The 25,444-nt window shown below is 42.9% G+C and overlaps 1 protein-coding gene across 7 annotated transcripts in view; it reads left to right on the forward strand.

Annotated features, from left to right (window-relative positions):
• Nucleotides 1-25,444, forward strand: part of LOC125285276 (collagen alpha-1(XIV) chain) — a 67,214-nt gene that overhangs the window by 20,281 nt on the left and 21,489 nt on the right. For 6 of the 7 annotated variants that reach the window (XM_048229649.1, XM_048229645.1, XM_048229647.1 and 3 more), the window contains 20 exons: nucleotides 4,132-4,287; nucleotides 4,477-4,596; nucleotides 5,299-5,463; nucleotides 5,816-5,977; nucleotides 6,347-6,504; nucleotides 7,214-7,343; nucleotides 8,130-8,275; nucleotides 8,906-9,035; nucleotides 10,162-10,301; nucleotides 10,561-10,687; nucleotides 11,051-11,193; nucleotides 11,773-11,905; nucleotides 12,127-12,171; nucleotides 13,272-13,414; nucleotides 15,816-15,945; nucleotides 16,896-17,018; nucleotides 17,325-17,474; nucleotides 19,243-19,359; nucleotides 22,182-22,328; nucleotides 24,296-24,370. In XM_048229649.1, coding sequence (XP_048085606.1) covers nucleotides 4,132-4,287; nucleotides 4,477-4,596; nucleotides 5,299-5,463; nucleotides 5,816-5,977; nucleotides 6,347-6,504; nucleotides 7,214-7,343; nucleotides 8,130-8,275; nucleotides 8,906-9,035; nucleotides 10,162-10,301; nucleotides 10,561-10,687; nucleotides 11,051-11,193; nucleotides 11,773-11,905; nucleotides 12,127-12,171; nucleotides 13,272-13,414; nucleotides 15,816-15,945; nucleotides 16,896-17,018; nucleotides 17,325-17,474; nucleotides 19,243-19,359; nucleotides 22,182-22,328; nucleotides 24,296-24,370 — 2,640 coding nt within the window. Of the gene's footprint in view, nucleotides 1-3,010; nucleotides 4,288-4,476; nucleotides 4,597-5,298; nucleotides 5,464-5,815; nucleotides 5,978-6,346; nucleotides 6,505-7,213; nucleotides 7,344-8,129; nucleotides 8,276-8,905; nucleotides 9,036-10,161; nucleotides 10,302-10,560; nucleotides 10,688-11,050; nucleotides 11,194-11,772; nucleotides 11,906-12,126; nucleotides 12,172-13,271; nucleotides 13,415-15,815; nucleotides 15,946-16,895; nucleotides 17,019-17,324; nucleotides 17,475-19,242; nucleotides 19,360-22,181; nucleotides 22,329-24,295; nucleotides 24,371-25,444 lie in introns of all 7 variants that reach the window. The other variant, XM_048229651.1, reaches the window with a different exon arrangement.

Here is a 25,444-nt window from a genome sequence, read left to right on the forward strand (position 1 = left end):
CCAGGCTACTTTACTGTCTTAAGGCTTTGAATAAACAAAGTTACTCAATTGGCTGAACATATGCTATAGTCCTAATTCAAAGATTTAGGCTTATGTCCTTTTGATCAGTTACAGACAACAATTGGCAGACAGAGCGTGATGTCACTTATAGGCTACCAGGGATTGTTTTTGAGTGATATCGTTTCAAATTTCAGATGCAGGATTGTTTTTGAGTCATATCATTTCAAATTTCAGATGCATCATTCCACAAAATAATTTGCCTTATTCAATTATCAATGTTATTCAATAGGCTAAATATAGCCTTAACTCAAAACAGCTGTTAGGCTTATGTCGTTTTGATCTGTAAAAAATGCCACATGCAGCCATTTCTGGCTTTCTGGAGCCAATCCTGCTCACTGCAAATTCAGTATAATGTATTATAATATAATATTCAGTATTCACTATTTAATGCTTAGCTGGAATGATGTTTTTCCCTATCGTCCTATTTTTAAAGCAGGCCTACCTGCGGGCATGTAATTAGGCTACGGGTTTTCTACAGGAATAGTATGTCTGAACATGCACTGCACTAGTTTAACAAAAAGACAAATATAAGATGGACATTACACAACAACTTGCACCTTTCAGTAGCCCAAAAAGAGACTCTCCCCACTCCAACCAAAACCCTGGCCCTTTTAAAGATCACAAGAGTGGGTGTGGTTCAGTTAATAGCCTGAGACACATGTGCAAAAGCTCATTCAATTATTAACACAATGTCCTAGAACAGTGAAGATTGCATCCAGCGTCTTCACATTGTGTGTGTGTGTGTGTGTGTGTGTGTGTGTGTTTGTGTGTGTGTGTGTGTGTGTGTGTGTGTGTGTGTGTGTGTGTTTGTGTGTGTGTGTGTGTGTGTGTGTGTGTGATTGTGGGTGGGTTAACATGATGGGGGTGTACGTGTCCACTTATGATATATGCCCAGGCAGCATCCGGATACACTGGTCACTGAGAGTATTATGATAACTCAAACTGAAACAGCTTGAAGTGAGCTCTTTCTCTCAGGCAGTTAACAGTGATGCACTGCGTGTTCACTTCACTTGGACAGGTATGCATTCCAGAGCTGTCAGTACCCCCTTGAAATGATCTCAGCCAATGCATATTTTAGTGTGCATGCAAATGTGAGTAGTGGATATATCAGATTGAAGTACAGCCAGCCAGATTAAGCCGTTGTTTTTCAACCACAGCTTCCAGCTACTAACTCATGTCAATGTTCATTCAAAGTAAACTGAGTGAAAGCTGTCATGCCAATTAAATGCAAGTGTCTACGTGACAACAAATCTTCTTAAGTGGGATAGGACAATTTTACGCCTCCACTCCTCGACAATCTACTGGCAACCTCTCACCTCTGACCCCATGACCTCTCAAAACCTCTAATCTGGAGGTCTTCCTTTTTGTAGGTCTGTGCTGTCAAAAGAAGATCCCTCCTCAGCGCAGCTGGTAGCATTTTACAGACAGAAGGGGCCCTGCTATTAGAGGCGCTCTCACTCCGAGCTGCTCTCTCGCTCCGAGCGCCTCTGCTCCCCTACTGTGATCAGTGAAAATCAGTCAGGTTAAACTCCATTGGCTTTCATTTGTTGCACGTTCCCTCAAATTAGCCTGTCTTCACCTGAGTGCGTCTGTATTTATCTGCGCACACACACTGTCAACACGCATAATTTATGTTTTATGTTGATGTACTAGCCTAGAAATCTAGACGCGCCCCTAGCGGCAGCAAATTTGCTGCCAGGGCTAGTCTAGCAATTCTCCGTTGGCTTGTGAGCTCCAAATCGAAATCAGGACATTGAAATCATGTATAGAGTCGTTTGGTGGGCTTAACATAATGATTGATGGCAGAGTTGCAACGGTTTGGCTTGAATTCCCTGCTACTTGAAAACAAATATCCTATTAAGGCCCCATTATGCGTGCAGAGGGAATTTGAAAGACAATTGATTATCCCGCCCCTCGGACTGAGCACTGCGAACAGTGAGTGCCCAGACCCTACATTTTAATGTGGGTCTGGCTCGCCAGGCTATTGATGTACAGTATACACATAAGATTTTCATTTGGTGGCCCCTGCTGTTCCAAGAGCAACGTTCAGACTCTGTAGAGACATGTATGGAGCAATTGATCTGCATAGCTGGGCTGTGGGTGAGGGCGCTGCTCTTTCGTTCTGCCGTCCGTGCCAAGTTAAATGACTGAGGGAAAGCACCATAAGATTCCTTTCTAAGAGTCCCAGCGTGTTGTGGCACGATAAGCGGAGCTACATTTACTGTGGGCATTTTCCCCATAGTGTAACTTCAGCTGTCATCTTTTGTTCCGCTGAACACCAGTCCACTCACCTTTAGTCGGTTCCAGTCTATTTGTTTTTACTTTGCACCTATTTTGATTTCACCAGTCTGTCCATTCCACTCTACGCCACGGTTCTATACTATCTTATTCCTGGTCCTCTGTCCTATTCGCTGCTATGGAGCACCCTCTAGCTTTAGTCTAATGTCTGCTGTTCGACTGTATTCTGTTCTACTCCATTTTCCTCTGCTATCCTTTATTTGACTCTTCCCCAGTCTACTGACTGTTAACGATTTCTACATTTCAGCTGTATATTGCTTTTCATTTGTTTAAGCCTTCTCTCCTCTTTACACTGGTAGTCTTCTCAGCCTCGCTGAACAGTGCTCTGTTATTCACTTTTTGTGTATGTTATCTTCAGGATGCATTCTGCAGTAGTTTGTCATTATGCACAGTTTTTCTGTTTCAAAGTAATCTGCTCAACATTAGTCAGCTGAGCTCTGGGAGTTTGGTAGGATAATCAGATCCCGACAGTAAAAAGTATAGTCATGTAATGTATGCTAAGTGTATGCATGCCTGGCAGGAGAGAAAAGAGTCTGGTCTTCAGACATTGATTCCCTGGACTGATAAATGAGTTTTGTGCTGATGACTAACTGATGCCTGTGTTTGTGCGCCATCAGCCCACCATGTTCTTCATGTTTGCTTATTTCCCCAGGGAGCTCAGACCAGCGATTCGGCGCTAAGATTTGCTTTTCTCCCAGCACCGCTTCTTCAGTCTGCATGAAAATGACGGGAGGAGAAAAAAAAAGAAAAAGTTTTCTGTCACCGAGAGCTATCAGGGCTGCAGCAATTTACTGCAGGATTGGCGACGAGGCTGTGACACACACAACTAATCAGCTCGATCCAAACCACAGAGGACTCGGGCCGCAGACTGAGCCACATGTTGATTTGCTCTAAATGCATCGAGCTGTCTTTTGTCTTCAGTGCAACTTAAGGAGAACGCGTGTCGTGAATAACAACACACCTGTGCTGTCAAATGTGCTCTAAGAATAGTGTGTGTCAAGAGTACATTAAGAGTTTTTTTCATACATGGTAACAGCAGATGTTTACCAAGCCTCACGAGGGTTAATGTGTTTAATTTATGATGAGAACAGTTTGCTGGTGAAACAATGCCCAAAATGCTCTGGGAATTCGTAGTAATATGTTTCACATATATGACACAAGGTGCAATATGTGTTTTGAAAATGAATAAACATTCAATCTGGTTTCATATCCTGTGAAGCAAACTGTATATCATTGTGGCTCTATTTTAAAAAAAAAAAACACACATTCAGAGTGATTTAGAGTTAATTGACTCTAAATGAGGAAGAATGTGGAGTCAAGGATGGTTAAATCAAGGCGTTAAAGAAGTCATTTGGCTCACTCCAGAGATGTAGTGCCTGATCTAAAATCCTTGGGTCGTCTTTCTGATGCATACAGCCAGTCACTGTAAGCTCATCCGTGCCCTTACCCATTGGCCTTCTCATTCCTCAGTGAAAGCTTGGGATTTACAGCTGAGTGACCAAACTCTCACACTACCTGAGTGTGTTGTATTTGGTCAATTTCCAGATCTTAGTGGGCTTGACTGAAAATGTTCCTTGAAAATGTAAAATTACTAAATAACTTAAAGGAAAATGACTGGATTCACCACTATCTAAATGTACTTACATTGTTTTTTGTTTGACCCCAACTGCACATCAAAAGTTTGGAATTTGTGCACATTTTCCTTGAAGTTCAATAATCTGTTTCAGTGAGGTTATGGTGGAAAGTAGTCAATCATGATCTTGTTCTTTGCAGTGGACCTGTTTACATGTAAAATCCCAGCCACTGCGGACATTGTGATCCTGGTCGATGGCTCCTGGAGTATTGGCCGCATCAACTTCCGCCTGGTCCGAGCGTTTCTGGAGAACTTGGTCAGTGCTTTCTCAGTGGGCTCAGACAAGACCAGAATTGGTAAGTGGTCCTCGATATAGAACCCTCCCTTCAGTCTCTCCAACGGTTAATGAACATCTCTTCAAAATGTACTAAAATGTTTATCTTCTGCTCTGTCCATTAAGCATTTTCACTTTCTGAGACAGCATGTCAGTCCACATAATATTACTCTGGTGAGAGTTCTCTACCTGTGGACATGTCTGCTTTCAGGTTTGGCTCAGTACAGTGGTGACCCACGGATTGAGTGGCATCTGAATGCCCACACGACCAAACAGTCTGTGATTGATGCTGTGAAGAACCTGCCATACAAAGGAGGCAACACACTCACTGGTACTCATACTGCTTGCTGTATTTTACCTGGGCTCTCTTTGCCTTTTCACATTTTTTGTGCTTTTCACCTACTTTACTTACTCTTTTATTTCTGCTACCCATAAATGAGCTTGATGCAGAGGCTGTGCTCTAGCATTCAGAATGCTACTTTGGCCAAAGCAACTGAGCCTCTAGCTTTTATTCAATGAATTTGTAATGAACACAAGACACTTAATATCTGGATAGGACATTTACAGATGTAGTTCCTTGTGGACAACAATCCTGCTTTATTTGTTTTGGTCTTAGCAAGTCCACGAGTTTTCTAATCGATACATGGATTGCTCCAGGTTGGTAATTAAGACTACTGAATGCATACACACCCACAGAGAATTGAGACACAATCAACGTGCATTTGATGCATTGGATCTAACATGTTCCAGATTGGGCCATTTGTGGTTCTTCTTTTAAAATGCCATTAGTAAAGGTCTAAATTAACAGGCATCGTGTTAGCCATGTACTGTAAGTGTGACAGATTGGCATCCTGTATGAAAACTCTCCATTGTAAGTCTGTTCTGCAACTGTCCTGACACTTTAATATACCCAGAGGTCATTTGTGATTTTGAGGAGGTTGTCTCTATCCCCATCTCGCATTGATCGCTTGTTTTGAATCTGTTGCTGTCTTTGACCTGAACCAAGACAATCAATACATGTTTGTATTTGTAGGCCTTGCACTGACGTACATCTTGGAGAACAGTTTTAAGCCAGAGTCAGGGGCCAGGACGGGTATTCCCAAAATTGGCATCCTGCTAACAGATGGGAAATCACAGGATGATGTGCAGCCTCCTGCTCAGAGTCTCCGGAATGCAGGAATTGAGCTATTTGCCATTGGTAAGACTTTAGAGTATAGTTTCCACAGGGAAATAAGGAATTATGTATGTCATTATCAGTCAATCACTATTTTATTCAAGACGAAAGCAATGGTGATAACAGTTCTAATTTCATGATGTACTTTCCTTAGAACTATGCTAAATGCATACATGCCAGTGCTATTTTTCACATATGACAGAGTAATAGACATGTTGGTTAGATAGAGATCAGTTACTGTATTGGTAGATTGTGGATGTTAGCTTAGAGAATCTGAAAGATTTGTTGATATGTATTGTACATAGATGTCACTCATGAGTAAAATGGGCTCTCGCCGGGCTTGAGCATTAACAGCTGTTATGACTGTGTTGTGAAGGTGTGAAGAACGCTGACGAGAATGAGCTGAAGGCCATCGCCTCTTCTCCTCAGGAGACCCATGTGTATAATGTGGCAGACTTCAGCGACATGAGCAGCATCGTGGAAGGCCTCACCCGCACCATCTGTGATCGCGTCGAGCAGCTCAACAAGGATCTCAAAGGCAAGCATGAGAGAGACCTGCTGCTTACGACTCCTGGGATTGGTTTAGGATAAGAAAATACAGATGTTTATGTATTGGTAATATGCTGTATGAGAAATTCTGGCAGTATCACATAGCTTCTTTTATTTTCTAAAATGTAAAATGACTATTTTAATAATTATAATCTTGGGATGAGAAACCCAAATCTTACACGTGCACACATGCCTTGTCTGTCTCTTGTTTTTGTCATCTGCCGCATAGAGTCGAAATATATAGTTTGTTGACGTTTTTGCAGCTTCGCCTTTTCTCTTGACTAAGTGATTAATGAGGCATAAAGTTGCCTGATTGCCGGAACAAACAGCACCTGATATTTCTGGCGTGTTGTTTTAGGTGAATCTCCGCAGCCAGAGAGCCCTGCTCCCCCGCGTGATCTGGTGACCTCTGAGGTGACGGCGCGGAGCTTCCGAGTGACCTGGACACATGCGCCCGGTGCGGTTGAGAAGTATCGCGTGGTGTACTACCCTGCCAAAGGAGACAAGCCAGAGGAGGTGTGTGTGTATGTGTCTGTGTGTCTGTGTTATTGTGTTTGTGAGATTAGTTTTTTGCACAATTTCCCTCACTAACGGAGTGAGTATCCAGCACTAATATGGAGTACCTCAGAGATGTCTCTTGAAAACTCAGGAGATGTAATCTCAAGATCTCCTGCTTTCACGCATACAGATTGCTGCTCAGCCTCAGCATCACACAGCAACATGCATGCACAGAACCACATCTGGACCACATCAGCCGTCCTTTTCTTGCATCACTCATGAAACCAGCATATTGTGCTGAGACAAACATGAGAGCACGAGGTTGAGCTGGGCTGCCGCTAATAAATGAAGGCTCATGCTGGATGTGCTAATGCCACTTGGCCCTCTCCATCTGTTCACAGAGGATGAGCAGCCTTGTTTTTGCGTTGACTTGTGGGTGTGTTTGTGACAAACCATGTGTATGTGACAGACAGTGTATTAGTGACTGACAGCTTTTGTGAGCATCTTGTTGTTGAATGATGGATAGATAAAAGTGAGAGAGAGAGAATATTTTTCTGTGGGTGTGTGCATGGTGACGAGATGAATTTGAAGTGAGTGTTGATGTTTTGAATGAGTACAGTGTGTGTGTGTGTGTCTGTGTGTGTGTGTGTGTGTGTGTGTGTGTGTGTGTGTGTGTGTGTGTGCTTGCCTTCACTCTATAATAACCACCATGGTTGCCATTGCACAGGTGGTGGTGAACGGCAATGAGAACACGGTGGTACTGCGCTACCTGAACTCCTTGACCGAGTATCAGGTGGCCGTATTCGCCGTCTACAGCAACACCGCCAGCGAAGCTCTCCGCGGCACTGAGACGACGCGTGAGTGCCTCTGAACCGAATGACTCACCCCTGACTCACAACACAGCACAATAGCAGTGGAAAACGCATTACTGTCCCTCATCCATCTTACAATGGCTACTGAACAGCAGAATGGCAAAGTAGGGACAAGAAATGGTGTGGAAACTGATCTAATGGCAGGAGAGAAGAATGTAGCACAAATAGCACTGATGAAATGAGAAAACAGTATGAATGCACATCTTGCACATCTTTAGAGTATTTTAACCAGCTGGCAGAATGAATGAGATGGACAAAAAAACAAGACATTCCCACTTACATCGCAATCTACAAACCCATGTAATGGTCAAAAAGCAATTTTCAATTTGAAGTTTCTGCAAAGGAACAAAATGTGATTCTGTGTACCACTAATCACTACATGGTGTGTTTGGCACATCAGGAAACAGGTTTAAATGGAAGTTAGTGCTGTTGCCTAATATAGCTCTTCTCTTGTCCTTTGGGGGCTATCTGTGCAACACTTCTCCCCGGAACTGCAATCAGGGCCCACAATCACACTTCTCTGTTTTTCTATTATTCATTGACGGCCGAGTGGAATTAGAGCCGTTATTGCACGCCTGCATATATCAGTTATAGACTGACCTTGCCTCAAAGTTAATAACATCGTGAATTGGGGATGGGTGTGTGTGTGCGCCCATGTGTGTGTATGTGGGGGTGGGGGTGCAGCAAACAGCCAAGCAAACTGATAGATGGTGACTGTGGCTTGTCCTCTGAGTTCTTTTTTGTAACTTTGCCTCTCTGCCTCAACCACAGTGGCCTTGCCCATGGTGGACAACCTGGAGCTCTTCGACGTCACTCACAACAGCATGCAGGTCCGCTGGAAGGGCGCGACGGGCGCCTCGGGGTACATGATCCTCTACGCCCCACTCACAGAGGGGGACCCAGCCGACGAGAAGGAGGTGAGCGGAAGAGACAAAAAGATTGAGAGATGATGGTGGTGGTGGCAGGGTAATGATGGGTGTGAGGTTTGGATTTGGGAAGATTAACATTTCAGGGCGGGTGGAAGATGGAGTGAGTGAAAGGGTGTGAAGGGTAGATAGAGAAACCGGACAGAAAGAGAGAGAGATAGAGAGCGGAAAAGGAGGGGGAAAGAAAATTGAGGTCAAATTGAGGGAGTAGGGTATTATTAAGAGTATCCATTAGAGCTTTTCCCAGCTCCTAATTCTCATTATGAGATAACACTCCCTTCAGGCAGAATAATCACACCAGGTTCAGGCACTCCATTTAAAGACCCGTTCACTTGCCAATTTACCACTAAAACGTGTTCCTACTCTAAACTGGAGACACCTAAGCTCTCTCCATTCATGTTGGGTTTATGAGTTGGTCTAGATGGAGGGATGGTGCCACTACCCTCAAGGACTGAGGACTTTACTGCTCTTATGGGGGAGTCTGCTGCTTAGCATTCACACAGACGTTTTGCCCAAACGGAATCTAATCTTGTTGTTTTTGGTTTGTGTGTGTGTGTGTGTGTGTGTGTGTGTGTGTGTGTGTGTGTGTGTGTGTGTGTGCGCATGCGCGTGCGCAACTAGGTGAAAGTGGCGGACACTGTGACAGAGGTCGAGCTGGAGGGTCTGACCCCAGACACCGAATACACAGTGACCGTCTACGCCATGTATGGAGACGACGCCAGTGACCCTATGACTGGTCAAGAAACCACATGTAAGTCACAGGGAAAGCTGTCCAGGAAAAGATTGCTTTGTCATTCACTCAGTATCTCCAGCCAGCAGTAGAATCATGGTCCAAGACTAACTGGGATGTTTAATTATACTGACATTAATTATTAACAGTCATAGGATATACCCTCAGAAAACAATAACAGACTAATCAGATCATGAATATCTTATTTTCTGTACTGGTGTCTGGAGAGACCTAACACATCAAAATAGACATAAGTCTAATCTGTGTGTCCAAGATGTAGTGTAAGTATGCATACTTATCATGTGTGATTGTAATTGTGCCTTATATTAGTTTTTTATTAGTTTGAGTAATATGAGTAATTTTAAGTTTTATGAACTAATTTTAATTATTTTATTAGTTTTATGAAGTTGTTATGAAGGATCAGTCAAACCAATCAAGAGAGGAATATCATTTTCATTGGCAATATCCTTCTCCTACTCCTACAACAATTTTTTTTTTTTAGATATCAGGCGGTTGGGGAATGAGGGTTAGCAAGGAAACCACTGCTTGTCCCCGTACGTTTCAGCGCTACTTTAAAATTCCTCTGCCTGGGCTCCTTCCCCATTCGCTGTGTGAGCACCTCTGCTCGGGCTGTTCCGGCTCTGAGCTGCTGCTAAATTGAGGAGAGTGAACCCTCCTGCTCCCGGCCTGTCTGATGGAAAAACTGCAGAGCCTGAGCTTTGCAGGGTGAATTACAAAGCTTACATGCCTGATTCCTAGTCCAAGGGCGTTAGGCAGAGAGAGAGAGAGAGAGAGAGAGAGAGAGAGAGAGTGCTTAGCCGGTGGGACTCTCTCCATGGTTAATTAAAGTGTTTATGGTTTATGCAATGACATTGGGAATCATCCTCTCATGAGTGTGTGCCCTACCCTTGCACTTTCTATCTCTGTGACTCTTCATCTCTCTCAGTCATCCTCTTGCTCTTTCTCTCTCTCATTTGAGGTTAGGTTGTTATCTCAGATTTAATTATTACCCAAGCTAAATTCATTTGGTCATTAACTTGCACTTCAGTGTTAGTTTGACCTGTCATGCATTTGTATTCCAGCATTGATACATAAATAAGCAGTCCTCATCTCTCCGTCTCTCTTTGCTTGCCCTGTCCTCCCACAGTGCCGCTCTCCCCGGCACGTAACCTTCGCATCACGGATGTCGGCCACAGCTCTGCTCAGCTGGGGTGGAACGAAGCGTCCAGGAAGGTCAGAGGTTACCGCATTGTGTATCTGAAGACCAGGGGCGCAGAGTCCAAGGAGGTATGGGGTTTTTCCACTGAGTTTCTGTACTTCTGGTTATGTGGTTGGTCCCCACTGAGACATGTATGCAACAACCAGTACAGCCTTGATTAAATATACACATCAGCTATTGTTTAGCAACCTGCCATCGCAAAGGGCTACCATCACACCACATATTCACTACACAATGTTATGCAGACATAGTGTTTCTGTGTATGAGGTTGTACACTTGAGCCCATGATATTTCCCCTAACCTCATGTGTCTGGTGTTTTCACCCAGTTTGAGGTGGGCCCCGTCACTACTCAGCTGCTGCAGAATCTGACCTCACTGACGGAGTACACTGTGGCCGTCTATGCCAGATACGCTGAGGGCCAATCGGAAGCTCTCAGGGGGAGCTTCACCACCAGTAAGAACCAGAGCCCGAACCTTTGTAGCGGCATGATTATCTAGAACATGGCAGCTTTGTCATCATGTTTGCCATTGATACTGAACAACAGTCATAATTAATTGATCATTTTACTATCTTTTGACATAGTGTTATTATGCACTTTTGTGTTCTTGTATGTATACCATTACATATTGCATAAATGTGGAAAATTCATTATGAGTATGTTGCTGTTTTATGTGATCTAGAACATGTGGTCATAAGTGGCCAATGATTAACAGTTCACTAAGATGCCTATTCTGATGTTGACTATGTGAGTGTTTTTTTGTGTTTGGGTTCTTGTGTTGATTGACTGTGTGAGAATGTCCTCTGCTTCTGTTGCAGAGACGGTTCCTGAGCCTCTGAATGCGCGAACCAAAGAGGTCGGCCAGACCAGCTTCCGGGTCAGCTGGCAGCACCCTGCTACAGACGTCGTTCTCTACAAACTCCTGTGGGGAGAGAGCGACGGAGAGACAGACGTTGAAGAGGTGTCTGTCTGTCTTGTGTGTCTGCTTGTTTGTCTTTAGATGTGTCTGTCTTTATACACGTGCGTTAGCCTGTCGGACATCCTACATGTGCCTGTCTGTCTGTCTTGTGTGTCTGCTTGTTTGTCTTTAGATGTGTCTGTCTTTATACTCGTGCGTTAGCCTGTCGGACATCCTACATGTGCCTGTCTGTCTGTCTTGTGTGTCTGCTTGTTTGTCTTTAGATGTGTCTGTCTTTATACCTGTCATGTGCCTGTCTGTCTGTCTTGTGTGTCTGCTTGTTTGTCTTTAGATGTGTCTGTCTTTATACACGTGCGTTTAGCCTGTCGGACATCCTACATGTGCCTGTCTGTCTGTCTTGTGTGTCTGCTTGTTTGTCTTTATCCTTTACATGTGCCTGTCTGTCTGTCTTGTGTGTCTGCTTGTTTGTCTTTAGATGTGTCTGTCTTTATACACGTGCGTTAGCCTGTCGGACATCCTACATGTGCCTGTCTGTCTGTCTCTGTCTTATTTGTTTATTCTGTGTTTCTAGCTAGTGTACTGTGTAGCTCAATCTACCCTCTTTCCCCACATGTATTCAAGGTCATGGTGAATGCCCAAACCAACACCTACCTTGTGACTGGCCTGAAGCCCTTCACCGAATACGAAGTGTCCCTCTCCGCCATCTACAAGGACGAGTCGGAGAGCGAATCAGTCATCCTGATAGAAACTACTGGTATGGACATAAAACAAGACATTACAGTAGCTAAATTCTATGCAGTGTTCACCCCTGATAACTTTGCTTTTATCTCAGGATAGTGAAATCTAGACATTTCTAAGCCTTCTGTAACAGTAAAAAATACACAATCTAACAAGAAGTTATTAACCTCTATAAAGCGGTCTTGAGTCGTGACGTGAGGCTTGGTTTTGTTCATGTTCTGCATATGTCTTATGTAGCAGCAGGAACCACAACCGTCAGGACGACCACCACCACAACCGCAGGTGAGCTTACCTCAGCATTTTTTTTTTTTACTTTCCAGATAATGCATATATGTGTGCTGGATTTGTTGATTCAGCAACAAATCCATAATGTGGAATGTATTTTGGGACTTCTACGTTCCTATTCAGACTCATTGCATATCTTATGTGAGATATAGAAATGGTCTATAAGATAAAAAATAATCCAATAATGCATCCATTCATCTATTAATACATTAATCCATCCAATAACCTCCTGATAATCCATCCATCATGAGGTACTAACATGTTATGTATAGATTGGTTATTTTATTGCAATCTGATAGCTTTGAAGGAGAACTAAATATGAATGGCAGTGATTTTGTTGAGGCTCTATTGTTGGCCATGAAGGATTGCTCTCCCCCGGTCTCCCACCATGTAAATATGCCAGGCGCGCTAAAGCCTAGCCCAGCTGGGCAGCTCCGTGTAGATCTTGGCGCTGCCGCTGAGGAAATTGCCCACCCACACACCTAGACGATAGTTTACAAATTGAGCTAATACCAATACTGAATGTAGGAGGGGATGAATGGAAGCATGTGTCAGTGAGCGATTACTGCTCTCTTATGAGGATTTAACCAGATACTCGGAATAAATATCCCAGCAACACCTGCTGACCAGTTCTGTAGGAGGTCTTCATTGGTGTATAAATCCCCAAAACAAAGGCAGACCGAATGTGAACAGGGACTTTCTCAGGGAACAGTGTGGTCTCAGGCCAAACATAGGTGTTTGTACTGTCACACATTGTTTTGTCAAGTTTGGCTTTAGAGGCATAAAAGGGCCCCTTTCTCCCCTGCATAGTCAGAGAGAGAGTGAAGTAATAAAAATCAGATCTCCCCATCATTACTTACAGTATAAGTTGCTGTCTCGCAGAGCAAACAGGCTGATGGTGCTAATGTACTGTCCTGCGACGATTTATACACAGTGAAGTTTTACAGTCTTTAAGAACAAGCCATGGGATGTTATGGCATATTTAATATGATCCATTTAGAATGTGTTTACATTGCATATTTAATTCATCAAGCTTTTGCTTTCCTATAATGGAAGTCTATAATCCCAAGCCTAATCCCAGGCCGTTGTCTCCTCAGTGGCGCGTCAGGCCATAAGGAACATGCAGATCAGTGACCAGACCACCTTCAGCTTCCAGGTGTCTTGGGAGCTACAGGACCCCAATGTCCGCCAGTATCGCATCTCCTACGTGACGGCACAAGGGGACCGCGCAGAGGAGGTGGTGAGTGTGCTGCCGCTTGGGCTTCTCTCAGTTTTACTCCCCTCTCTGCTCCCCTCAGTCTCCTCATGCTTTAGCCCTCTGTGCTGTTGGCTCTCCTCCACTCTACAAAAGACAAACATTTAGCAACCAGAATCATTCCTAATGACAGAAAGCAAATAGGTTTATCCATCTTATATTGTTTGTTTTTAGTATTTCTGTTTAGCTCGTTCGTTATGCTTCCATATGAAATACGTACTACCAAACATATTATATATTCCATTGCGTGCTTATATTCATGCATCACAACTTTTGAGGAGTTATGTGCATTTGACATTTCAGCACCACTTTTCCAGTGGACAGCTCCTGCATTTGCCGAGGGCCTACTGTACATGTTTGTTCAGCCCTTGCTAGTACTGGCCAGCCTGGGTGTGACTTGTTCTCTTTGCTCTGTTGATTTTACTACAGCCATTATAAATACTTGATGAAGAGAAGTGTGCCTGCATTATAAAATCCAATTTTCCCAGCCTTCATCTGATGGAGGGGTACATGTCACTCGGCATACACCCAAAGCGCCTTTGGTAATGTTTGATCTGTGGGGCCCCACATTTGGCATTAAATTGATTTGTCAGACTCCGTGCTTCACAGTTGTCATAATTGTGAAACTTCAGAATGTGGAAGGCTAGGCTGCATGCAGTCAGAATGCAAATGAGATATGGAGTGTATGGCATATACAGTAGTCTTTTGAACTGTGTCACTCTTGTGTTTCTTGATGCATTGTTGTTAGTATTATGTTATTTTGAGTTTTGTGTGCTATTCAGTCAAGCTTCTTACATATGCCAACACAGTTGACTTAATTGACTCTAGTCGTGTAACCTTAATATGCTTTTGGTTGGGATTGTTTACTATGTCTTTTCCACTCATATACTAAATAATTGAAGTTTAACTTCTGGCTAGGTTTAAGTGAACAGCTACACAATGAAATATGTATTCCTTGAGTCAAATGAATGGACTACATTCCCACTCAGTTATTTGCAGTGCCAACTGTGAAGTTGTCCTACTTCTGCAATGCATCACCATGCCATTTCCCTTTGTTCACTTTTGTTAAGGAGGAATTTAATGACTTTTATGTTCTCCGTCATGAAAGGCACCACAGTGAATGCCTACCCTGGCAAGTCCTTGCATACAAAGACAAAAAAAGAGAAAGGAAACGGGATGAGATTGACACACAAAGCCGCTGAGCGTTTCAAATCCGGTTTCCTTCTCTGGCGTCAAAGAGCCCCTCTCATCCCTGCCCGGGGAGTGCTGCAGACGCCACGGTCTCAACCCTTAATCGTTGAAACAGCGTAGAGATAACCCAGGCGCCCTCCTCCCTGTCCCCCAACTCCCCAGCCTATTCATTTACCAAAAAAAGCAAAGGAGGCAGGTCAGGAGGAGGCAGATTTCCTATTGTGATTTATATATCGACCCAGTTGTGTCAAAAAAAAGTGAATCACACTTCTAATGAAATGGCTGTATTAAAAGCTCAGAGAAGGCCTATTGTGCCATCTCTCACTTGTTTATTACATTAAATCTGATTGGTTCTGGTTTGCTTTTGAAGCCTTTTTATTTGCCGAGCAGCTTAGTGTTTGCTGGTGGCTGCTGCGGTCCCATTTGTTTAGTCGGTCGGCATTGACGGCATTGCTATTCCCTGCCAGTGCTGTGGATAGATATAAAGAGCAATGATGAGCTTTGCTGCACACTCAGAGATAGAGTGAAGTAATAAAAATCAGATCTCCCCATCATTACTTAGAAGTTGCTGTCTCGCCGAGCGAACAGACTGATGGTGCTAATGTACTGTCCCGCGATGACCTCCGATGGCTCCAGCTCATATGAGTTGCGTTTCATTTCTAACAAGTTTTGGGTAAAAGGTTTCTGTCAAAAAAGTTTCTTTGTAGAGCAAGTGAAAAACAAAATCTCAGCTTGAAAGTGAACTATTGGCATTGTTTTGTTTTTAACCAGATGTGTGAAATCAGTGCTCGACAAGCTTGTCACTGGTCTTTGATAGTGTGCATACTCCTGCATATTAAAAGAATATAACAGTATTCTCTAATCTCATGATGGGAAAGAGAGAAAAACTCCTTTTGAAAGGTTAAAAAGTCCCCCTTGAAATTGTTTTCTCTCAAGTCATGATTGACAGGTAATGTTTATCACAACATCCTCTGCTTGTATACATAGAAAGATGCAATATGTACTAGTTTATAATGTTAGGTGTTAGGTGTGTGGAAACACTGTGATGATAACATGGAGATAATATCAGTCCATTTGAAAGTTGCTTTGTGCCAGTGTCAATTGTGAGCTAAATGAATAATTATTAAATGTAAATGTACTGTATATAGTAGTTCAGACCGCTCATGACTGTATGCCTTTCCCTACTCTTATCCAGAAAATGATCTCAAGCCAACAGAAGAATATTCTGCTCCAGTCTCTGCTCTCTGACACAGAGTACAGAGTGACCGTCACCCCTATCTACGCCGACGGACCAGGCCCTGTCATGACCCGCGCAGGCCGCACCTGTGAGTCTTTTTCTCTTCCTGCTTTGTCTCTTGTGGTCAGAGCGCCTTACCTAGCTGTTTATCCATTTTCTGGTCGTCACTGGTAACCCCACTGCATTTCTCTCTGCTCAGCTAATCAAACCTGTCAGAAGCATCTTAATAAAGGAGTCAAAAGTCTCTGAATTAAGGTCACCATGACAACCTTGAGGAGAGTAGATCTCCAGGAGGTGTTGGCATACAGGTTATAGGGACCAAAGGAGCATCCTCTGAAAAGCAAAATAGCTCTTCAACTTTGTTACACTAACCAATGAATTTAATGAAGATAGCTTCAAGCCAGAGCTCTTACAAGGTTCTGAAGAACCTTTTGAACCTAGGAAGAGTTCTTTGTAGAATTGGCCCACATTTGTCCACAGTTTTATGGCTATAACCCTGTTGCAATGTGTTACCTTATGGTTTGCTTTTTTCTTTCTAAGTCTATGACATTACAGAAAAAAGTTTTTGTTTTGTTTAAAAGTTTATAATAAGAAATGACACAGCTTTTTATATTGTGGGAGAAACCGTAAAGATAACATCACCCTCATTGTAAGTCTCTTTGGATAAGCACTTAAAAGTTCTATGTGAGTACGCTCTGAGTCTGTAAATATTCCCCCCTTAAAAGGTCCAGATTAATGTGTGTCATTTTCTGGAAATTACAGAAAACGACTACACAAGAGAACAGTATGTTATCTTTAGACCCATCAAGCTTTAACAGTGTACACATTCCAAATGTAACTATAGCTTTGGAACAGAAAGAAATGATTTATGAGGTTATTAAATCATATCTGTAGTACACAGAACAGCAAAGACATACTATCTCTTCCTCCCACTTTTTCTCTCTCAACCCCTATTCACCAATTTCTTTATTCTTTACACCCCACCCCCATCTCCCTTTATTCTTTACACCCCACCCCCATCTCCCTTTTTTCCTGTAGTGCCTCTGACTGCACCTAGGAATCTAAGAGTGTCAGAGGAGTGGTACAACCGTTTCCGGATCACCTGGGATACACCTCCCTCCCCCACCATGGGCTACAGAATTGTCTACCAGCCCATCTCAGGTAAGCTACTCCTACAACTCTTAGGAGCCTCGTACATCATTAATCAATCATTTATAATCAATTAGTCAATCCATCAGTATTTATCTTTGCTTACTAAGTTATTGCCTATTTAGTGCTGTTCTGTGAGTCCTGTGAGTTTTTGGTCATACCAAGAAGAAACATGTTTCCTTTTTAGAGGGGGGGAAGCTTCAAACAGCACATGCAGTATGTGCACAACAGCATGAAGCTGGGGTCGGTGACTGAAAAAGTGATTCTGTGATGAGGAATTTGACCGTTGACCTTTGCTGCTCTACCCTCTCCTCACAGCCCCAGGCCGTGCCCTGGAGACGTTTGTGGGTGAAGACGTGAACACCATCCTGATCCTCAACCTGCTCACGGGTACTGAGTACAGCGTCAAAGTCATCGCCTCGTACACCACAGGCTCCAGTGAGGCGCTCGTTGGGAAGGCCAAGACCTGTGAGTGACAAGACAAGCTAACCCCCACACACACACACACACCCCCAACCACACATTCCACACATGCCCAAATCAGGTTCCACCCTAAATCACAATCAAGGGCACCGACACCGAATGTCAGACAGATATGTAGCCAATGGTGATTTGCCTGACGAGACTCGTCCCACGTAAACAGGCTAATTTTTACTGCATTTGAACTTCAATGACAGCACAAGGCATTTCAGTCTCATATTTTTTAATGAAAGTGGATTCCCTATCTACCAAGTTAAGTTTCTCCATTCTTTCTATAATAGGAGATATCGTTACACTTCAAGAGACTAGAAGCTCACAGAGCCTCTAGCATTATAACTTTAATTTTACATGCATGGAAGTGGATGCCTTCTTTTCATTGGTTTGGATACTTAATGAAGACCTCAATACATTTTGAAAGGAAACTTAGGAATTCAGTTAACGTGAGTGCCTTGCCAGCAGTAACATTTGATTTAATCAGTACCTTAGTGATTGAAAGGAAATAGATGAGGCATGTTTTTGTTTGCTACTGTAGCTGTTTTGACAAGGAAGCACGCACTATACCCTTTTGTATCTAACTATTTACCACGGGTGTGCTTAATGGTTCCCGCTATCCCGTAATCACATACCAACAGCTCAGAGGTCATGCTGAGAGGTCAGTCCATATCCTCTCATGCTTTAACAAGCTTGAGTCTGATAATGTCGCCCCCCACCCCCCACCCCAGACTGAGACAACCAATTCCGTGCTGATATTAGGTGCCTAGACAGGCGTGCGTAGTGTGATATCTCTGTCTCGCCATAATTGAGATCATTGTCTTATTAGTGCTGGCACTCCTCGTGTAATCAAAGCAGCTGTGTAATGATGCTTGTTCCTGCCTGCATGAGAATGGGCGATCTGACTGTGGCATCACCCAAGCAGTGGCAGTCAGACGAAGCGTTTAGCATGCTAATTAGCTAATGAATCAAACCTGTCAGACTTTAGTCACTATCTCAATTTCCTTGCCTAGTTTTGGCACTTTGGCAGATTGAATTGTTAAGAGATTTACATCCAATGTTTTTTTAAGGAATTTTAGTTTTTTTTTAACTGGATTGTTTTAAGCAGTTCCTTTAAAGTCAGTCCATGCATGCAGTCCATGTCGTTCTTGGTGATGCGTTGTCACCATGATAGACAAGCAAGTTCTAGAACTACACAAAATAGAAAAGAACTGAACACAAAGAATGCGATACAGGCTACTGTGTTCCTGAGCGTCGTCCCTTGGGCACATACGGTTCTGATCAGCTAGTTGGAAGCATATGTTGTGGTTTGGAGTGACGGCAACTGAAAATGAGTTTATCTTGCTATAAGGAAAATAAACACCCATTTCCTAACCCATCTGCCACATTACTGCCCACTATGAGTTCAGAGAGACAGCTTTTCATGGAGCAAAATACCATAGGCTTGTCTGTAGCTCTCTCCCACTGACTCGAGTAGAGGGGACTGCCATCACGTGATTGTTATCTAACTGTCATCTAATTCCAATTTTGGTGAACAAAATTCTGACAATGTCAAAATAGCATAAGCATTTTCCAGCCTTATTTAGCCTATTTATACAATGTGTTCCAATCTAGGTCATATTGTCATGTTTTTAGAAATATATGTTTGAATGTTAATAGGAATCTTGCTGTAACAGGTTTTTGCTGACCTACAGTAGCTGAGCAGTTTACAGTGAGTGCAGATGCAGACACTTGGGTAAACTAACACCGTCTTTTCCCCAATCAGTGTACCTGGGCGTGACCAACCTGAAGACCTACCAGGTGCGAACCACCAGCATGTGTGCCCAGTGGCAGCCACATCGCCATGCCACCCTATACCGCGTCATCATTGAGTCTCTTCTCAGTGAGTATCAAATGGCCTTTGTAGCAATTCAGTCAACCGTTTATCACAACTCTCTCATAACGTAGCATAACATGAGTGCCGTGTGTATCTTATATGCTGTGAACATTGCTTCTTCTGGAAAGAGGGGAAGTGTTCTACTTCAGCTTAGAGAGTATATGCATCATAGATGTCAGATGCATTTCATATTAGTGCATGGCCAGCATAGGCACTATATGGTACAGCAGGTGCTGGAGTTGTAGGATATCCTATACAGGACACAGTATGGGCTTCAGCATCAAGCAGTCCAAAGGCTTTGGTGAATGAGACAGAGTGTCCTCTTAATCTTCATATCATAAACACTTTGGTCATCTCATTTCCCTGTGTAAAGTCTGTAAAAAAGAGAGAGATGATGAAAGGTTGGTATGAAAGACAGATAGATAGGTTGGTATAGGAGAAGGAAAAGAAGAAGAATAAATGAATACACAGGCATGAGAGAATGGGTAAGAGAGACATAAGTGTGAGCAAGAGAGGGGTATGTGTATAGAAGACTGAGGAAGAGACAGTAAATCCATGTCAATATTAGCAGCGGATTTTACCCAGGGGGCTGCAGTGCTGTGCTGGGCAGATTTTGCCCACTTTGGGCATAACTTGAAGCCGGGATAGCGCACGGATATTGGGCTCCGTTGATACAGGAGACACCACAGAAGGAGGGTAGATCTCAATTTCCTCCATGAATAGAATATTGAATAGAATATTTCATGTGTGTGTATGTGTGTATGTGGGTGTCTAAATGGACACGTGTGTGCAAATATGCGAGTCTGCAAGAAAGTGAAATGCCATTTTGCTTCAAGCTCATATGCACATGTCACTGTCTGTGCAAATAGCAGTGTTCTGTAAGTGTGGGTGTGCGAGTGTTAGCTGATGTTAGTGCTCTATAAGGGTTTGTGTCTGTCAGATTATACCTTAATGATAGTTTTCCTGTAGGTGTCAGTGTGGAGATAAGTGTTAAAAACAATAGTCCATAGCAGAAAATGGCAGCTCTTGTGTACATGAGCACCAAGCCTCTCACAGACAGGGATGCATAATCAGACAACAGCACCGTTCTCAGAGACAGAAATGTACACTACAGGGAATTATAATTAAGGTGTGCCTGACTGCCTGTGATATTTTAGGTGGCCTCAACCCAGTAAAAGTGAGGCGCCAGAGACATGATGACAGGTGGGACGTAAATGACCTGGAAATGTAAAGACACCACTGTATAGCCTATCAGTGCTCTCAAACTTACTGTAATGTGATCGCGTAATGATAAACAAAAAAGCCTTTAAATGTATTTCCTGCACAGCTGTGTGGGTTAAGTGAAGGTGATATGGTGGGAGCTGAAGGTAATAACTGCTTCTATTTTAAGTGTAGAGGTGATGGAAGAGAAGCAACGCTTCCACATTCGTGACAAGAACAGTTCTGACACTTCAGACAAAACAGTTCGTTTTTTACCTCCTTTTAAAGTAACATTCTCAAAGCAACACTTCATTACACTGAAGTTAAGACAAGAAGTCATGGAAAGGTGATTATTTTTTTCTTTTACGGGTTGTTACTGTTTGAAAGGGTAATCATCATTTCACAGTCTCACAGCCAAACTAGAAATTGGATATTTCATGATGCTGTTTAAACTTTAAAGAGCTCCAACATCTCATAGTAGTTTTAATATGTCTACACGCAGACGGAATGGTCTGTACAAGTACAGGTCCTGAAGCTTTTATGTGTCCCTAAGCAGTCTGAGGTTATAATCATGGTGACCCTAGTCTGGGTCTGTGTCTCACAGCAGACCGAATGAAAGAGGTTTGGATGCAAAGGTCATACAGTCAAGTGTGTATTTGAATGCTGGCAGAGTTTTTAAACCCATGTGGTGACAGACCACACTATGGATTTCACCAGAGTCTTAAGACCATATGAATAGTGGAATTTCTTATGTTGCTTTCTACAGCCTGTCTCAGGCTCCCAAATGTTTAAAAAATACAATAAATGTAATTGTTGGTGTTTTTGTAGGCTCATCATTGAAATGCTAATGTTATTGTTACTCTGCAGCCCTCAATTTTCGAGCTTTTTGTAACACCAAAACCTGTGCAGCCCTGGGACCTTTCAAATATTAAAGCCATCGTCTGATATTAGACAAAAATGAGGATTTATGAGGTGGCAGAGGGCACTGTGATGAATGTGTAATTACTGTGAAAATAAAGGCAACCCTCCTTGGAAAGAGATGAGTATAAAGATGCTTTTTTTTTTCAAGTAAGAAATGAGAAAGATGCAAAGATACCAAATAAACATTAAGACTCACTAATTATATTCCTCTCAGATCAGTCGCCACATATTTGGAAAGAAAAATCCCCCACTTTTTCACATTCAGACACAGCAACAGAATGACAACACTGAGCCAAAAATTCAGGCAGACGTGACGTGTGACAGATGGATATGGATGACACATTAAAAATGGTACTGGGAAATAATTTCAGAGCCACATCCTTCTATGTGATGGTTAAATACATTCAATTGGAAATGGAAATAGAGATATTTTACATTATATTAATTTAGTATTATATGCAACCTGTTTGTCTGCAGACTTCAAACTTGGTCAAGGAACTGTGAGAATGCCACATAGAAAAATGATGTGATGACAACAAGATATGATCAAATGTTGGTGTGAAAGACAGATAGGTAGGTTGGTATAGGAGAAAGAGAAAAGGAAGGATGAATGAATACACAGGCATAAGAGAACGGGTAAGAGAGACTCTGTAGTGAGCAAGTATCATTTTCAAGTACAACATCAAGTTTCTCTTGTGTCCTCTCAGATGGAGAGAGACAGGAGGCGTCACTGGGAGGAGGCGCAACCAGACACTGCTTCAGCAACCTGACGCCCAACACAGACTACAAGATCAGCATCTACGCCCAGCTGCAGGAGACCGAGGGACCCGCTGTCACCACCATCCAGAAAACATGTGAGCCCGCGATGATCCCACACAGTCATATGATACTATATTCTCTGTATTACAGAATAACTTCAGAGCCAAACCTCAAAGCCATAGTGAGTTTGGTGAAAAAGGCAGTGAAATCAAACCTGACAGTTATGGAGAGACTGAACAATGTTTTCCAGACAATGCAGATTCAGGGTTTAAAGAATAAGGGTTTTGTTTTGACTGTCTGACTGACTGATGGTAAGAGTCTTCAGAGTTCTCAAACAGAAGCAATTCTTCATGTGTTGTAAAGTAATGTGAATGTAATAGTTGACAAAGCTCTTAGCTGAAAAGGATTTAATGTGTCTATGCATTGCCATCAGACACAGACACTGTCTGATTTTTTGTCACAGACACTGACAGACACTGTCTGTCTGAAACTTTTTGTGTCTCAGCTACTGACATACTCTTGTGTAAAAGTAGATTTGCCGTTTTCCCTTTCCTTGGATGGCAGTGTCTCTCCAAATGTAATTATATTATGGTCGCAGGCAGCTGCTTTATGACACCCTCTCTCACAGCCTACACTATTGCAGCACAGTGCAGCACCAGCGCACAGTGAAGCAAACGTTCAGTTAATTTGGGGGTTTCTGTTGGGAGCAGAGCCATAGCTTGGGCAAATGGACGCCCTGCTGCATTGTTACAACCCTCTCTCCCTCCACCCCACTGCTGCACAATTGCTCCTCATATCACCACAATTTCATGCTTTGTGCCCATTTTTAATTCCCATGTACAAATATTTTTATTATGCCCTCTGCATATAGACTGCAGACGCAGCCGGAATTTATGACAAGTACTTCAAAGCCAGGATCACTGTAGTAACTCTGTGTACAACCTCTTTCATATTGCCATCTCACATCAATGCTTGACTACTATTTGTTACCATAATCTGCCTAGAGCTCTCTTTCAAACATATTTGTGGTACGACTAAAGCAACTCAAGCAGTGTCAGTCATGTTTCAGGTGTGTGTAAAGTGCATACTCACTGACACACACACACACACACACACACACACACACACACACACACACACACACACACAGATAGTGTAACGTGATACTGTACCATAGTCTTCTAGGGGTTAACAAACTTACTGACAACTCTCCCTCATCTTCCTGACTCATTGCAAAGGTCTTCTTCCACTGGGTCTTAGCATTAATCCAGGCTGAGGAACCAATCATTACTGAGCTTGTGGTATTTGTTTGCATTGAGGCACCCAACGTTCGCTCGCTGACGCAGATTTATTGCTTTGTTTTGACACAAATAAAAACTAAAGCCTCTTTAAATTGCCACGCGTTCCCCGGCGGGCTGGTCTTACAGGCCGCCATCACGAGCAATTCACAGTTTCAGGTACCTAATTTACTGCTGCATTGAGTTCTCTGGGCTTTTCTGGAGAGGAGGGGAGAAATAAAAACAACAATTCATTTGGACTGCTGTTCCTGCTGCTGCAGCAGTAATCAAACTAGCAAATTATACAGAGTACGTAATCACATATTGGTTGTGAAGTTAAGTGCCAGTGCTTTACTGTAGATTTACTTACGCGCATCATCTAGCCGTAGCATTTCATTGTGCCTTGTGTTTTACTATAGGGAATAGTGGAAGGGATTACGTTTCATCTCTCTCACTCTCTCTCTCTCTCTCTCTTATTCTCTCTCTCTCTCTCTCTCTCATGTGTTAGTTTGAAAGGCCATAAACTGTTTGAATGAATTGAAGCCTTTGCAACAACTTCATTCACCTTAAATTGGCCTGCCATAATGATGGCTCTACCTATTTATCTTTTTTTCTCCTTTTCACACCCAATTTAGTGTGTGTGTGTGTGTGTGTGTGTGTGTGTGTGTGTGTGTGTTCTGTGTGTTCTGTGTGTGTGTGTGTGTGTGTGTGTGTGTGTGTGTGTTCTGTGTGTGTGTGTGTTCTGTGTGTGTGTGTGTGTGTGTGTGTGTGTGTGTTTTTTTCAGTCCCCCTGCCTACCGCAGCTCCAACGAGACCCCCCACCACCCCACCTCCTCCCACTGTGCCCCTAGCCAAAGAAGGTATGAGAGCACAACTCACAAAGACCACACACCTCACAGACTTCAAATCATGCACTTCACTGAACACACACACACACACACACACACACACACACTTCTCACACACACACACACACACACACACACACACACACACACACACACACACACACACACACACACACACACCCTGCCTCTCTCACAGACAGACCACCCACATCACCAAAATGACAAACTGCACCTAATGCACCTTACCTACAAGCACGCACATGCTGATCCCTTGCAGTATACTCCTAAGTGAACTGAAACACATACGTACATAGACCTTATAGAAGACAAGGCACGGAAGGCAAGCCATCCTTTACACACCTTTAATTCACTACTCTCTTTCTCACACTCGCACACAAAGTGCTCACCTACAATTACTCAAGATACACCAGTTCACACAGTTTCCATGGCACCTCACAGTTCATGAAACTCACATAAACAAAAGCTGACGCAAAAGGCCAAAACATCATCTCATATTATTATATCCAAATGTTCTGTGCTTTTCACAGAGTAAATGCTGGTCCTTTAGCTCACTACCTGTAATGACTTCCTCTTGTCCAATCAGGTAAAGAGATCAGAGGCAGAAACTGAACAGTGCATAGCTCAACCTGTTGCCATTACAATCTTTCCTTTCCCTGTTGTTGATTCTGAGTCAATCTGTGACATTGGAGACCCTTAATGGCAGCATCTCAGGATTACCACAAATCCAATACACTTTAATCAATATGTCATTAGCATTCTCACTAATCCTGCAGGTTAATTGATATGTTTGGCAACACTGTTTTTGATCCCTTCAGTCTTGTAGCAAGATAGCTGTAGTTCTTTTATTGTCTCTCAGTAATCACCCTGGTGAAATGTTATCATCTTAGTTGTTGATAAATTATTTATTATGTTAATTGCATTAAGGATTGTGCTACATTTAGAACAATACATCCACAAGCCATGTCAATAAACGTGGTCCACAGCAACTTCAGAAAGTTTTTTATAGAAGTCCATGAAAGCTAATAGATAAGTCCTAAATGCAATTTTCCCTCCCTATAATTTTCT

The sequence above is a fragment of the Alosa alosa genome, chromosome 20 (genome assembly GCF_017589495.1).
Source record: "Alosa alosa isolate M-15738 ecotype Scorff River chromosome 20, AALO_Geno_1.1, whole genome shotgun sequence".
NCBI lineage: Eukaryota > Metazoa > Chordata > Actinopteri > Clupeiformes > Clupeidae > Alosa > Alosa alosa.